This window comes from Myxine glutinosa, chromosome 2 (assembly GCF_964187855.1).
Source record: "Myxine glutinosa chromosome 2, kmMyxGlut1.1, whole genome shotgun sequence".
NCBI classification, from domain to species: Eukaryota; Metazoa; Chordata; class Myxini; order Myxiniformes; family Myxinidae; genus Myxine; species Myxine glutinosa.
The window spans coordinates 261,448,536-261,463,433 of NC_136262.1; the positions used below are offsets into that span (position 1 = coordinate 261,448,536).

Here is a 14,898-nt window from a genome sequence, read left to right on the forward strand (position 1 = left end):
TTTAAACGCTTGACCTCGATCACACGACCGAACGAAGACAAAGTTCATTTCAGTTTTACCTTCCAGCCATTCACAAGTTTCCTCCTCTGTAACATCAGGTACTTGCATTTGACGTAGAAGCCTAAAGGGAAGAGCAGCAGAAACGAGGAGGAATCGGTTCATCCCAAAAAGCCCGTTTGTAAAAAGGTAGCGTTCGTTTAAATGTTGTCATCACTTCGAACAACTTCTTCACTTCATCAAAACAAATGATCACTTCGAGATTTCAATTCGCTGCTAAAGAACGTCCTACAAGGTTACCGATGTGATTCCATGTGAAGACATATTGGAGTATTTGTACTTTATCATTTTGAAATTAATAGAAAACCTCTTGACGAGACCTCTTTTTTACATTCTACACTTTGTTGTAAAATTACCTTGTGATGCCATGATCGGTGCTGTTCAGGTACAACAAGTTCATGCAATGAGTTCGTAGAAACCCGGATAGTTAGCATTCCCAAGTCTGCTTGGTAATCCACAACGAGTTAACCTCTGTGGTGTACTACCTGTACATTGCCTAAAATTGCATTTACCTGCAGGAATGAAGACCAAGATATACATGTACAGCAAGATCGGTATCTCTATGGACATGTTTGGCGACGAGGTGAAGCCGATGGAGTATTGGCCAAAGTAAACGGTCGATTTCGCGATACAGACAACTGCAAGAAAGGGTGACATGCAAGTCCATTTTTTATGGATGCTTCAGAACTAAATTAAATATTATGGTTAAATGATAATTATCGTGACAAGTACGAGTGGAGTAGATGTGTCATGATGAGATGATGTGTCAAATGTCATGATGTGAAAATGTACGTTCATTGGACTGATCAACTAGTTAAACATTTCTTGTACCAGAAATCCAGCGCTGTCCGACTGGGTGACCTTTTCCCGACATCCTTTTCCCGACAGATTTCCTGGGAAACCCACATTTCAAATCTGGCCTCCAAAGCCAGTCGCCGACTGGGCATCCTCCGTCGTGCGAAGTCCTTCCTTGGCACACCTGAGCTCCTCACCACATACAAGGCTTTCATCCGCAGCTCAATGGAATACTGCTCTCCCCTCTGGGCTGGTGCTCCTGCCTCACACCTAGCTCGGCTTCACGCTGTTGAAACCAAAGCGTTCAGAATCATTGGAATCTCCCGCGATGAAGCTAACTCCAAGGGCCTCTCAGCTCTCACTCACTCACCGCAGGCAGGTTGGTGGTCTTTCCGTCTTCTACCGACTCCTCTCTGGCCTTGCCGCCCCAGCTCTCTCTGGGCTCTGTCCCGCAAATATTCCTACAGGTCGCACAAGATCTGCCTGCAACCCTCTTATGGTTAAACTGCCAAAATCAAGACTCTCTGCTCACCTTCACTCCTTCATTCCTCTTTTCTCCCACCTCTGGAACAAACTCCCTCACTGTCTTCAATCCCACTCCACCCTCCAGGTCTTTAAAACAGCTGTTCACCACCATCTCTTATCTTCCCCCATCCAAAACCTTGATCTTTTCTACCCCCGCTAATTTCACCCCAATGCCACTTTTTTGAAATACCAACTTCTGTCCAGGAAGTCCTTGGTGTCCTTGTGTTTTATACTTCTCCCTCCCCCCCCCCCCCCCTTTCCCATGCCTCCTACCCCCGGGCCCTCTCCCTTCCACACATCTCCCTGCTCTTGGATGTTGTGTTTGTGTGCTTCCCCTTCTCTCCCCATCTTGTCTTCCGCTCCCTCTTTTGGGTATTTTGTTTGTCTGGTTGATTTGTTTGTGAAGTAAATGTTAGCTCTTTCACGAGCCTCGATTCAGTATACAAAAAAAAGAAAAGAAAAAAAAAGTGGTTTCGGGATGTGTTGGACATTGAAAAGCCATAGAGTTATTGGTCTTATGGTGGTTACCTTTTGCCTGTGGGCCAGTGGCAGCACTACCTGATCCTACATCCCAATGTACACTTCATAGCAGCCCTTGCTGGCGTCAAAACAGATATGAGGTCCAAGGTGTGGTACCTTAAAACCTTACCCAGATTCCGAAGTGCCTTCACCTACAATTTGGGGCTTCTGGGTACTACAGTTGAGCCGTGAAAGAATAACGTAGAAATGTACAAACAAACATAAAAAAACACTTGAAAACATTTATAAGATATAGATTTAAAAAGAGTTGTTGTTGTCCACCTGAAGTGCCACTAGTTTATAAATAAATTCATTATGTAATGATTGTGCCTTCTCTCCCGTACATGGATATTATTTATAATGTGGAATCGTTTTACCCTTTTAGGAGACGTTGTGTACAATAATGATGAAAATGCTGAGTGAATGAAGAGACGATTAACATATCATCTAATTTGAATCATATACGGAAAGCAATTCCCGGATTGCCTGGACCTCCAAGCACTTGGATCACATCAGGTTGAGTATTCCGTTTGCTTTGAAATGGCTGAGGACATCCCGCACACTCTCGAGAAAAGGTGCGGGGAAGGAATTGGTGTTTAGCGTACCTTCTGCCACGAGACTGAGTGGGTCGAGGACGATCCAGGCAGAATAACGTAACCACGTAACAAAGAACATTTCGAGCTTTAATGCGGAAAGCATGTAGTATGGGTGTCTGCGGATAGGAATGACATAAATAGAGGTTAAAGGGAGAAAACCTGCAACAATCCCATGTATTCGTTATTCCCAAGTCTGCTCGTTAGTCTGCGTTCTCTCCGATAGGCCCGATCCAAAGGAACGTTTTCTTTTGATCACATCGTTTCCAGGCCAGAGTTTCAGGATTACACCGTAATACGTCATACGTGTGGACGGAACGCCGCCCGGCGCCAACCTGTGGATTGAAAAACTTACCGAAATAATTCCAAAGCGCTCCACAAGTAGAACACGGCAAACACAACGTCGTTGTTCTGCACATGCTCCTCATTCCAAATGACGACGAAGAGTATAAAGCACCTGCCTACCATCTGCGTTCAAAACAAAAACAAACAAACATTTGGTGGTTTCCATGCAGTTTGTTTTGTTCTTTTATTTATCCTTTGAGAGAATTTCATCAACCGCAAAATGTGTATTTGTATCACCAGGTCTTGCCTTTTTGAGTTCCTGATTGGCTGTGAAAAGGCACTAATTTTACAGCCAATCAGCCGCGCAATGGCAAGATACAGCTGCTTCCATATAAATTACTGGGAAATTCACCAAATGTTTTACTGCTTAATCATAATGTTTATTCATATAAAGGTTTGAAGCGGTCAATTAAATAGCTATGGCTGGTGCTCCTGCCTCACACCTAGCTCATCTTCACGCTGTTGAAACCAAGGCATTCAGAATCAGTGGAATCTCCCGCGATGAAGCCAACTCCGAGGGCCTCTCACTCACTCACCGCAGGCAGGTTGGTGGTCTTTCCGTCTTCTACCGACTCCTCTCCGGCCTTGCCCCCCCTAACTCTATCTGGGCTCTGTCCAGCAAATATTCCTACAGGTCGCACAAGATCTGCCTGCAACCCTCTTATGGTCAAACTGCCAAAATCAAGACTCTCTGCTCACCTTCACTCCTTCATTCCTCTTTTCTCCCGCCTCTGGAACAAACTCCCTCACTCTCTTCAATCCCACTCCACCCTCCAGGTCTTTAAAACAGCTGTTCACCACCATCTCTTATCTTCCCCCATCCAAAACCTTGATCTTTTCTACCCCCGCTAATTTCACCCCAATTCCACTTTTTTGAAATACCAACTTCTGTCCTGGAACTCCTTGGTGTCCTTGTGTTTGATACTTCTGCCACCACCCACCCCCCAAGCCCTCTCCCTCCCACACATCTCCCTGCTCTTAAATGTTGTGTGCCCTCAAGTGTTTGTGTGCTTCCCCTTCTCTTGTCTTCCGCTCCCTCTTTTTATATATTTTGTTTGTCTGGTTGATTTGTTTGTGAAGTAAATGTCAGCTCTTTCACGAGCCTCGATTCAGTATACAAAACAAAAAAAACAAAAAAAAAAACAATCAGATATAAAAAATAAAAAAATTTTTTTAAATATGAGTTTAGTTTCTCTTTAATATTTTTCCTGCAGTCAGGTCAGAACCCACAGCCCTTTAAGATACCACTCTGGCATGACTTTACATTTGTGCATTTGGACTGTCGAAGATAAAAATAGAAAAAAATTACAAAGTAGGAAAGGAATAATGTGAAACGTTTATTGCAAGCATGAAAATTAAAGGGCCTTCTACTCTTGTACTCGAGGATACAGCGTTCTGCTGGAATGGGTTTCATGAGTTCGTGAGACCAGCGGCGGAGTGATGGTTTGTGGCGCTCGGGGCGAAGGGCAAAAATATCGCCCCCTGCAGGTACTGACATAGTCGGAAATTCCTACTGAGGGGCCATATGAAAGAGCTCTCAGCTTCCCCAACGGGTTCAGCAGCAGAGCCCTGGTAGCTTTTCAAAATGAGAATAGATTAAGATATGATCTCCTGAGATTACTAGGCTTATTAACTACAAAGAATCAGGAAGAATTCCTGTGTTTCTAAGCACGCGCCACGTAAAGGTGCATAGAGCAGTTTCATAGGTCCTTCCATGACATGAGAAGAAATAACAAAAACAATGATAACATTCTCACAAAGCATTTATTAATACGAATAATATTAAGAACAATAATAATATTCGTACCATTTGGCGATAATAAAACGAACGTATAATCCCCACAACGGCCCAAGTACAGAATACCTGGGCTTGGTGAAAGGTAAATTAATGCTGAAGCAGTAGAGCAGGCAGGTATGCTACAATGACGTTAACAAAAACTAAATCAAACATGCATGCAGCATGGTGTGGTATTTCTATGCAGCATGGCGTGGTATTTCTATGCAGCATGGTGTGGTATTTCTATGCAGCATGGTGTGGTATTTCTATGCAGCATGGTGTGGTATTTATATGCAGCATGGCGTGGTATTTATATGCAGCATGGTGTGGTATTTATATGCAGCATGGTGTGGTATTTATATGCAGCATGGTGTGGTATTTATATGCAGCATGGTGTGGTATTTCTATGCAGCATGGTGTGGTATTTCTATGCAGCATGGCGTGGTATTTCTATGCAGCATGGAGTGGTATTTCTATGCAGCATGGTGTGGTATTTCTATGCAGCATGGTGTGGTATTTATATGCAGCATGGTGTGGTATTTATATGCAGCATGGTGTGGTATTTCTATGCAGCATGGCGTGGTATTTATATGCAGCATGGTGTGGTATTTCTATGCAGCATGGTGTGGTATTTATATGCAGCATGGTGTGGTATTTCTATGCAGCATGGCGTGGTATTTCTATGCAGCGAGGTGTGGTATTTCTATGCAGCATGGAGTGGTATTTCTATGCAGCATGGTGTGGTATTTCTATGCAGCATGGCGTGGTATTTCTATGCAGCGAGGTGTGGTATTTCTATGCAGCATGGCGTGGTATTTCTATGCAGCGAGGTGTGGTATTTCTATGCAGCATGGTGTGGTATTTCTATGCAGCGAGGTGTGGTATTTCTATGCAGCATGGTGTGGTATTTCTATGCAGCATGGTGTGGTATTTCTATGCAGCATGGAGTGGTATTTCTATGCAGCATGGTGTGGTATTTCTATGCAGCATGGTGTGGTATTTATATGCAGCATGGTGTGGTATTTATATGCAGCATGGTGTGGTATTTCTATGCAGCATGGTGTGGTATTTATATGCAGCATGGTGTGGTATTTCTATGCAGCATGGTGTGGTATTTCTATGCAGCATGGTGTGGTATTTCTATGCAGCATGGAGTGGTATTTCTATGCAGCATGGTGTGGTATTTATATGCAGCATGGTGTGGTATTTATATGCAGCATGGTGTGGTATTTATATGCAGCATGGTGTGGTATTTATATGCAGCATGGTGTGGTATTTCTATGCAGCATGGTGTGGTATTTCTAGGCAGCATGGTGTGGTATTTCTAGGCAGCATGGTGTGGTATTTCTATGCAGCATGGCGTGGTATTTCTATGCAGCGAGGTGTGGTATTTCTATGCAGCATGGTGTGGTATTTCTATGCAGCATGGTGTGGTATTTCTATGCAGCATGGAGTGGTATTTCTATGCAGCATGGTGTGGTATTTCTATGCAGCATGGTGTGGTATTTATATGCAGCATGGTGTGGTATTTCTATGCAGCATGGTGTGGTATTTCTATGCAGCATGGTGTGGTATTTCTATGCAGCACAGAGTGGTATTTATATGCAGCATGGTGTGGTATTTCTATGCAGCATGGTGTGGTATTTCTATGCAGCATGGTGTGGTATTTCTATGCAGCATGATGTGGTATTTATATGCAGCATGGTGTGGTATTTCTATGCAGCATGGTGTGGTATTTCTATGCAGCACAGAGTGGTATTTATATGCAGCATGGTGTGGTATTTCTATGCAGCATGGTGTGGTATTTCTATGCAGCATGGTGTGGTATTTCTATGCAGCATGGTGTGGTATTTCTATGCAGCATGGTGTGGTATTTCTATGCAGCACAGAGTGGTATTTATATGCAGCATGGTGTGGTATTTCTATGCAGCATGGTGTGGTATTTCTATGCAGCATGGTGTGGTATTTCTATGCAGCATGATGTGGTATTTATATGCAGCATGGTGTGGTATTTCTATGCAGCATGGAGTGGTATTTCTATGCAGCATGGTGTGGTATTTCTATGCAGCATGGAGTGGTATTTATATGCAGCATTGTGTGGTATTTCTATGCAGCTTGGTGTGGTATTTCTATGCAGCATGGTGTGGTATTTCTATGCAGCATGGTGTGGTATTTCTATGCAGCATGGAGTGGTATTTCTATGCAGCATGGAGTGGTATTTATATGCAGCTTGGTGTGGTATTTCTATGCAGCATGGTGTGGTATTTCTATGCAGCATGGAGTGGTATTTATATGCAGCATGGTGTGGTATTTCTATGCAGCATGGAGTGGTATTTATATGCAGCATGGTGTGGTATTTCTATGCAGCATGGTGTGGTATTTCTATGCAGCATGGTGTGGTATTTCTAGGCAGCATGGTGTGGTATTTCTAGGCAGCATGGTGTGGTATTTCTATGCAGCATGGCATGGTATTTCTATGCAGCGAGGTGTGGTATTTCTATGCAGCATGGTGTGGTATTTCTATGCAGCATGGTGTGGTATTTCTATGCAGCATGGAGTGGTATTTCTATGCAGCATGGTGTGGTATTTCTATGCAGCATGATGTGGTATTTATATGCAGCATGGTGTGGTATTTCTATGCAGCATGGAGTGGTATTTCTATGCAGCATGGTGTGGTATTTCTATGCAGCATGGAGTGGTATTTATATGCAGCATTGTGTGGTATTTCTATGCAGCTTGGTGTGGTATTTCTATGCAGCATGGTGTGGTATTTCTATGCAGCATGGTGTGGTATTTCTATGCAGCATGGAGTGGTATTTCTATGCAGCATGGAGTGGTATTTATATGCAGCTTGGTGTGGTATTTCTATGCAGCATGGTGTGGTATTTCTATGCAGCATGGAGTGGTATTTATATGCAGCATGGTGTGGTATTTCTATGCAGCATGGAGTGGTATTTATATGCAGCATGGCGTGGTATTTCTATGCAGCGAGGTGTGGTATTTCTATGCAGCATGGTGTGGTATTTCTATGCAGCATGGTGTGGTATTTCTATGCAGCATGGTGTGGTATTTATATGCAGCATGGTGTGGTATTTATATGCAGCATGGTGTGGTATTTCTATTCAGCATGGTGTGGTATTTATATGCAGCATGGTGTGGTATTTCTATGCAGCATGGTGTGGTATTTCTATGCAGCATGGTGTGGTATTTCTATGCAGCATGGTGTGGTATTTCTATGCAGCATGGCGTGGTATTTCTATGCAGCGAGGTGTGGTATTTCTATGCAGCATGGTGTGGTATTTCTATGCAGCATGGTGTGGTATTTCTATGCAGCATGGAGTGGTATTTCTATGCAGCATGGTGTGGTATTTCTATGCAGCATGGTGTGGTATTTATATGCAGCATGGTGTGGTATTTATATGCAGCATGGTGTGGTATTTATATGCAGCATGGTGTGGTATTTGTATGCAGCATGGTGTGGTATTTCTATGCAGCATGGAGTGGTATTTATATGCAGCATGGTGTGGTATTTCTATGCAGCATGGTGTGGTATTTCTATGCAGCATGGTGTGGTATTTCTATGCAGCATGGTGTGGTATTTCTATGCAGCATGGTGTGGTATTTCTATGCAGCATGGTGTGGTATTTCTATGCAGCATGGAGTGGTATTTATATGCAGCATGGTGTGGTATTTCTATGCAGCATGGTGTGGTATTTCTATGCAGCATGGAGTGGTATTTATATGCAGCTTGGTGTGGTATTTCTGTGCAGCATGGTGTGGTATTTCTATGCAGCATGGTGTGGTATTTCTATGCAGCATGGAGTGGTATTTCTATGCAGCATGGAGTGGTATTTATATGCAGCTTGGTGTGGTATTTCTATGCAGCATGGTGTGGTATTTCTATGCAGCATGGAGTGGTATTTACATGCAGCATGGTGTGGTATTTCTATGCAGCATGGTGTGGTATTTATATGCATCATGGTGTGGTATTTCTATGCAGCATGGTGTGGTATTTCTATGCAGCATGGAGTGGTATTTGTATGCAGCATGGAGTGGTATTTCTATGCAGCATGGTGTGGTATTTCTATGCAGCATGGAGTGGTATTTATATGCAGCATGGTGTGGTATTTATATGCAGCATGGTGTGGTATTTCTATGCAGCATGGTGTGGTATTTCTATGCAGCATGGTGTGGTATTTCTATGCAGCATGGTGTGGTATTTCTATGCAGCATGGAGTGGTATTTCTATGCAGCATGGTGTGGTATTTCTATGCAGCATGGAGTGGTATTTATATGCAGCATGGTGTGGTATTTCTATGCAGCATGGAGTGGTATTTATATGCAGCATGGTGTGGTATTTCTATGCAGCATGGAGTGGTATTTCTATGCAGCATGGAGTGGTATTTCTATGCAGTATGGTGTGGTATTTATATGCAGCATGGTGTGGTATTTCTATGCAGCATGGTGTGGTATTTCTATGCAGCATGGAGTGGTATTTCTATGCAGCATGGTGTGGTATTTCTATGCAGCATGGAGTGGTATTTCTATGCAGCATGGAGTGGTATTTCTATGCAGCATGGAGTGGTATTTCTATGCAGTATGGTGTGGTATTTATATGCAGCATGGTGTGGTATTTATATGCAGCATGGAGTGGTATTTCTATGCAGCATGGTGTGGTATTTCTATGCAGTATGGTGTGGTATTTATATGCAGCATGGTGTTAAAGCGCGGCGTTACGCGCGCTGCTTGTGAGCAAGGAGGAAGCGGACAAGCGGTAACATATAAACGTCTTTATTGTAAGAGCACACTGTAACACTGAACTGCTCCGGGCTGGTCGCCCGGTGTATATCATGAGGCCACGCCTACCCCTCGGGCGTGGCCGCCGCCCACTTGGTGCGCGGAATGATGTCACCACGCCAGTGGGCTTTTGTGTCCGCCACACGCGCCCCCCCAGAATTCCCGCGCACCTGGAAGGCCAGTTTGCGGGGCAGACGAATGACCCGGCCGAAGCGCCCCCTGGCGATCGGCGGCGTCCGGGGTGCAGGGATGCCAGGTGGGATGCCCCTGGCTGCCCCTGGGATGGGTGCAGGACCGGGGGGCGGCGTGGCTGGGCGGTGCCGGGGGTCCGCCCGCAGGAGGGCGGCCCCGACGTGGGGGTTGGGCCACTGGCGGTGGATGGTCCACATCGAGGTGGGCCGGCTTGAGGCGGTCTACCGAAACGCGGTCAGGAGTACCGCCGATGTCCAGGGTGAAGTGCTTCACCCCGGTCTCCAGCACGCGGAAAGGCCCGTCGTACGGGGGCCGCAGTGGTGTCCGATGGGCATCGTGGCGGACGAAGACGTACTCCGCCGTGCGAAGCTCCGGGGCGACGTGCGTCGGTGGGTGCCCGTGGCATGCCGTTGGCACCGGGGCGAACCTCTGGGCGGTCTCTTGCAGAGCGGAGCGCTGCTGTGCGGCGGACCATGGTGCCGTGGAGTCGGGGAGGAACTCGCCCGGCACCCGCAGCGGTTGCCCGAAGACCAACTCCGCCGCGGATGCGCGCAGGTCCTCCTTGGGCGCCGTCCGGAGGCCCAGCAGGACCCAGGGGAGCCTGTCGACCCAGCCGCCGTCGCGGAGGGTGGCCCGGAGCGCGGCCTTCAATGAGCGGTGAAATCGCTCACACAGGCCGTTAGCCTGGGGGTGGTAGGCCGTGGTTCGATGCAGCCGGACCGCGAGCCCCTGCGCAACCGCCCCCCAGAGCTCCGAGGTGAACTGGGGGCCGCGGTCGGATGAGATGTCTGAGGGGGCGCCGAACCGGGCGACCCAGGTGGCGATGAAAGCCTGCGCGACATCGGCCGCCGTTGTCGACGCCAAGGGCACGGCCTCCGGCCACCGGGTGGTGCGGTCCACCATGGTGAGGACGTAGGTGAAACCCCGCGAGGGGGGCAGAGGTCCCACCAGGTCCACGTGGACGTGGTCAAACCGGCGTTCCGGCACCGTGAACGGGGCCAACGGGGCCTGGGTGTGCCGGTGCACCTTGGCGCGCTGGCACGCGAGGTACGTCCTGGCCCAGCCGCGGACGGCCTTCCGGAGGCCATGCCAGACGAACTTGTCGGCGATCAGCCTTTGGGAGGCCCTCGCGCCCGGGTGGGACAGGCCGTGGATGGCGTCAAACACCTGGCGCTGCCAGCCCGCGGGCACGATGGGGTGAGGACGCCCGAGGGAGACGTCGCACAAGAGGGCCGCGCCCGCGCCGTCGAACGGCACCTCGGTGACGCGGAGGCCCGTGACGGCGGTCCGCAAGGCCTGGACGTCGGGGTCAGCGGCCTGGTCCGCTGCCATCCGGGCATAGTCGATGCCGAGGTGGACTGCGTGGGCGACGGCCCGGGAAAGGCAATCCGCCACCGGGTTGTCCTTCCCCGCGACGTGCTGGATGTCCGTCGTGTACTCGGACACGGCCGAGAGGTGACGCTGCTGCCGGGCCGACCACGGCTCGGTGACCTTGCCCATCGTGAAGATCAGCGGCTTGTGGTCGAGGAAGGCAGTGAACGCCCGGCCCTCGAGCAGATGGCGGAAGTGCCTGACCGCCAAGTGAAGTCCGAGCAACTCGCGGTCGAAGGTACTGTACCGGCGTTCGGGCGGGCGAAGCTGCCGGCTAAAGAACGCCAGCGGTTGCCAAGCTCCACGCACCCATTGCTCGTGCACCGCGCCCACCGCGTAGTCTGAGGCATCGGTGGTGAGGGCGATCGGTGCATCGGGCGCCGGGTGCGCGAGCATGGTGGCGTTAGCCAAGGCGAGCTTCGCGCCCGTGAACGCCGTGTCCATCTGTTCGGTCCAGGTAACGTCGCCTTTGCCCGGCTTACCTCGGAGAGCTTCGTGCAGGGGGCGCAGGAGCTGGGCGATACGGGGCAGGAACCGATGGTAAAAGTTCACCATGCCCAGGAACTCCTGCAGCCCTCTGATCGTGCGGGGGCGCGGAAACCCCTTCACCGCCTCCACCTTGGCCGGCAGGGGGACGGCTCCGTGCCTGGTGACACGGTGCCCCAGAAAATCGATTGTGGCGGCGCCGAACCGGCACTTTGCGGGGTTCACAATCAGGCCATGCTGGCCCAGGCGTTCGAAGAGCGTGCGGAGGTGGCGAAGGTGCTCTTCGCGGGACGCGCTGGCGACGAGGATATCGTCCAGGTAGACGTAGACAAAATCCAAGTCGCGCAGGACGCTGTCCATCAGTCGCTGGAATGCCTGAGCCGCATTCTTCAGACCGAAGGGCATGCGCAGGAACTCGAAGAGTCCGAATGGCGTGATGACCGCCGTCTTCGGGACGTCCTCCGGCCTGACGGGGACCTGATGGTAGCCGCGTATGAGGTCCACCTTCGAGAAGAAGGACCTGCCCGCCAAACGGGCGGAAAAGTCCTGAATGTGGGGGACGGGGTAGCGGTCGGGAGTCGTGGCGTCATTGAGATGGCGATAGTCCCCGCACGGTCGCCATCCCCCGCCGGGCTTCGGCACGATGTGCAGCGGCGACGCCCAAGCGCTCTCTGAGCGCCGAACGATGCCGAGTCGCTCCAGGGTAGCGAACTCCGCTTTTACCACCGCCAGCTTCGTCGGCTCGAGGCGACGTGCCCGGGCGTAGACCGGTGGCCCGACGGTGGGGATGTGATGGGCCACCCCGTGCTTGACGGCCCCCGCCGAGAAGGTGGGCCGCGTGAGGGCCGGGAAGCCGGCGAGGAGGCGGGTGAATGCGTCCGCTGCCGGAAGCGTACAGACCAACGTGGCCGGAACCGAATCGTTCGGCAAGCCGCTTGGCAAGCCGCTCGTTGAGCTGGGCAACGCACAAGCGAGCGAGCTGAACGTCTCGGCCTGGACAAGCCGTCTGCGCTTGACGTCGACCAGGAGCCCATTAGCGCACAGGAAGTCCGTGCCAAGCAGTGCCATGGGCACGTCGGCGGTGACGAACGTCCATCGGAAAACCTGCCCTCCAAACCGCAGAGAGAGGCAGCGTTTTCCGTACGTACGGATGGGCGTCCCATTCGCGGCAAGCAGCGCGGGGCCCCCACCCGCGGCGTGCTTGTCTGACGTGCCGGCGGGAATGACACTCACCTGCGCTCCCGTGTCGCACAGGTAATGGCGCCTGGAGAAGGTGTCCGTTATGAACAGCAGGCTGCTCGAACGGCCGGCGCTCATCGCCACTATTGAGCGCTGGCCCGGGCGTTTCCCGACCCGTTGAAGGAGCACGGCGGATGACACCGCCGAGCTTCGTGGCCGAACTTGGCGTGGAACCAGCACTAGGTGGTGGAGCTGGAGGAGCGCGGCTGGCTCCGCCAGGCCGGTGGAGTTGGCGGGTTTCCCCGCGGTGGCGGTTTTCGTCGCGGCGGTGGGCGGGGCGTGGCGGCGCTCACGAGGTGCGTATCAGCATGCCGCTGAACATCAGCGTGCTGTAGAAGCTGATGCTGTGGAACATGCTGCTGAACATCAGCGTCGAGGGCCGTGACGGCCACGCCGACGCTCGCCTGCGTGTCCGAAGCGGCGAAGTACCTGTCCGCCTCGGCTGCCAATGCTCGGGGTTCCGTTCGCTCGGTCCCGGCCAACGCGAGGCGAACCTGCGCTGGAAGTTGGCGCCGGAAAAGCACCCGGAATAGCGAACCGGGGGCTTCGTCGCCCAACAGTGACAGCATATGGTCCATTCGGACCGACGGGCGCGTCTCACCGAGCTCGGGGAGATCCAGGAGGCGGTCGGCCCGTGCGTCGTCCGTGAGGCCGAACGTGGCTAGGAGTAGCCGCTTGAGTGCCTCGTACTTGTGGCCGTCCGGTGGGTGGCGAAGGACGGACACAACTCGAGCGGCCGTGCCGGGCCCGAGGGAGGCGACGACATGGCAGTAGCGCAGGTCGTCGTTGGTGAGGCGCCGAAGCTGAAATTGGGCTTCGGCTTGAACGAACCAGACTTCGGCCTGGGCCTCCCAAAATTCGGGAAGTTTAATCGCCATTGCCTTGTCGTTGGCCATTGCAATGGCGTAGTGTTCGGAAGGATCGCTACGGCAGATCCAACGTCGAGGGTCACCAGTAAAGCGCGACGTTACGCACGCTGCTTGTGAGCAAGGAGCAAGCGGACAAGCGGTAACATATAAACGTCTTTATTGTAAGAGCACACTGTAACACTGAACTGCTCCGGGCTGGTCGCCCGGTGTATATCATGAGGCCACGCCTACCCCTCGGGCGTGGCCACCGCCCACTTGGTGCGTGGAATGATGTCACCACGCCAGTGGGCTTTTGTGTCCGCCACAGTGTGGTATTTATATGCAGCATGGTGTGGTATTTCTATGCAGCATGGTGTGGTATTTCTATGCAGCATGGTGTGGTATTTCTATGCAGCATGGTGTGGTATTTATATGCAGCATGGTGTGGTATTTCTATGCAGCATGGTGTGGTATTTCTATGCAGCATGGAGTGGTATTTCTATGCAGCATGGTGTGGTATTTCTATGCAGCATGGAGTGGTATTTCTATGCAGCATGGTGTGGTATTTCTATGGCCTAGAGACTAGAGCTGATGAGACAGAGCAGCAGAGGAAGACAAGGAAGTTAAAGAACTCACTTGACACGTGATCCTGGCCGTCGCTGATTGGGACACAACACCGTGAGATATCCAGATTTGATCGACATAATTACATAACAAACGCCCAACAGTTACACCGGTCTCCATGTTACCGAGTGCATAATTATTAAACCTCATTATACAAGATAAGAGATCTGCACAGTAACACGGATTTATTTAGTGTGAGATATGTCCGTGAAGTTAGTACCCTTTACCCTTTACGCGATTCAAAGTTAGGGTTGTACCATTACAAAAATGGGGGGAGCGGGGGGGGGGGGGGGGGGTTGTTGTGGATTTATTTGTGCAAAAGGCAGATGTGAATGCGTAAATAGGGTAAATTATGGACTATGGTAATCCCATAAGGGTTCGAATCCTGTAAAGGCTTCATAAACATGCTGTAATACGCGAATATGGCAATGGTTCGAATCTGATCATGTTTTGAATCCGGTAATGGACTGAATCGGTAATGGCCTGAGAAACATAATGGCAGCAGCAACAACAACAAGCACGACAACAACAATAACAACTCACCACCCCCCCCCCCCCTCCTCCCCAACCCACACCTCATTCAAACCTTCACCCGATTCAAACCTTCACCCGATTCAAACCTTCACCCGATTCAAACCTTCACCCGATTCAAACCTTCACCCGATTCAAACCTTCATCCGATTCAAACCTTTACCCGATTCAAACCTTCACCCCATTCAAACCTTCACCC

The 14,898-nt window shown here is 50.6% G+C and overlaps 1 protein-coding gene across 4 annotated transcripts in view; it reads right to left on the bottom strand.

Annotated features, from left to right (window-relative positions):
• LOC137420598 (very-long-chain (3R)-3-hydroxyacyl-CoA dehydratase) overlaps positions 1-14,898 on the bottom strand; it is a 69,467-nt gene that overhangs the window by 7,765 nt on the left and 46,804 nt on the right. For all 4 annotated transcript variants that reach the window (XM_068105791.2, XM_068105792.2, XM_068105790.2 and 1 more), the window contains 4 exons: positions 2,845-2,957; positions 2,502-2,608; positions 570-695; positions 60-121 (listed from right to left, as the gene is read on the bottom strand). In XM_068105791.2, coding sequence (XP_067961892.1) covers positions 60-121; positions 570-695; positions 2,502-2,608; positions 2,845-2,957 — 408 coding nt within the window. The remainder of the gene's footprint in view (positions 1-59; positions 122-569; positions 696-2,501; positions 2,609-2,844; positions 2,958-14,898) is intronic.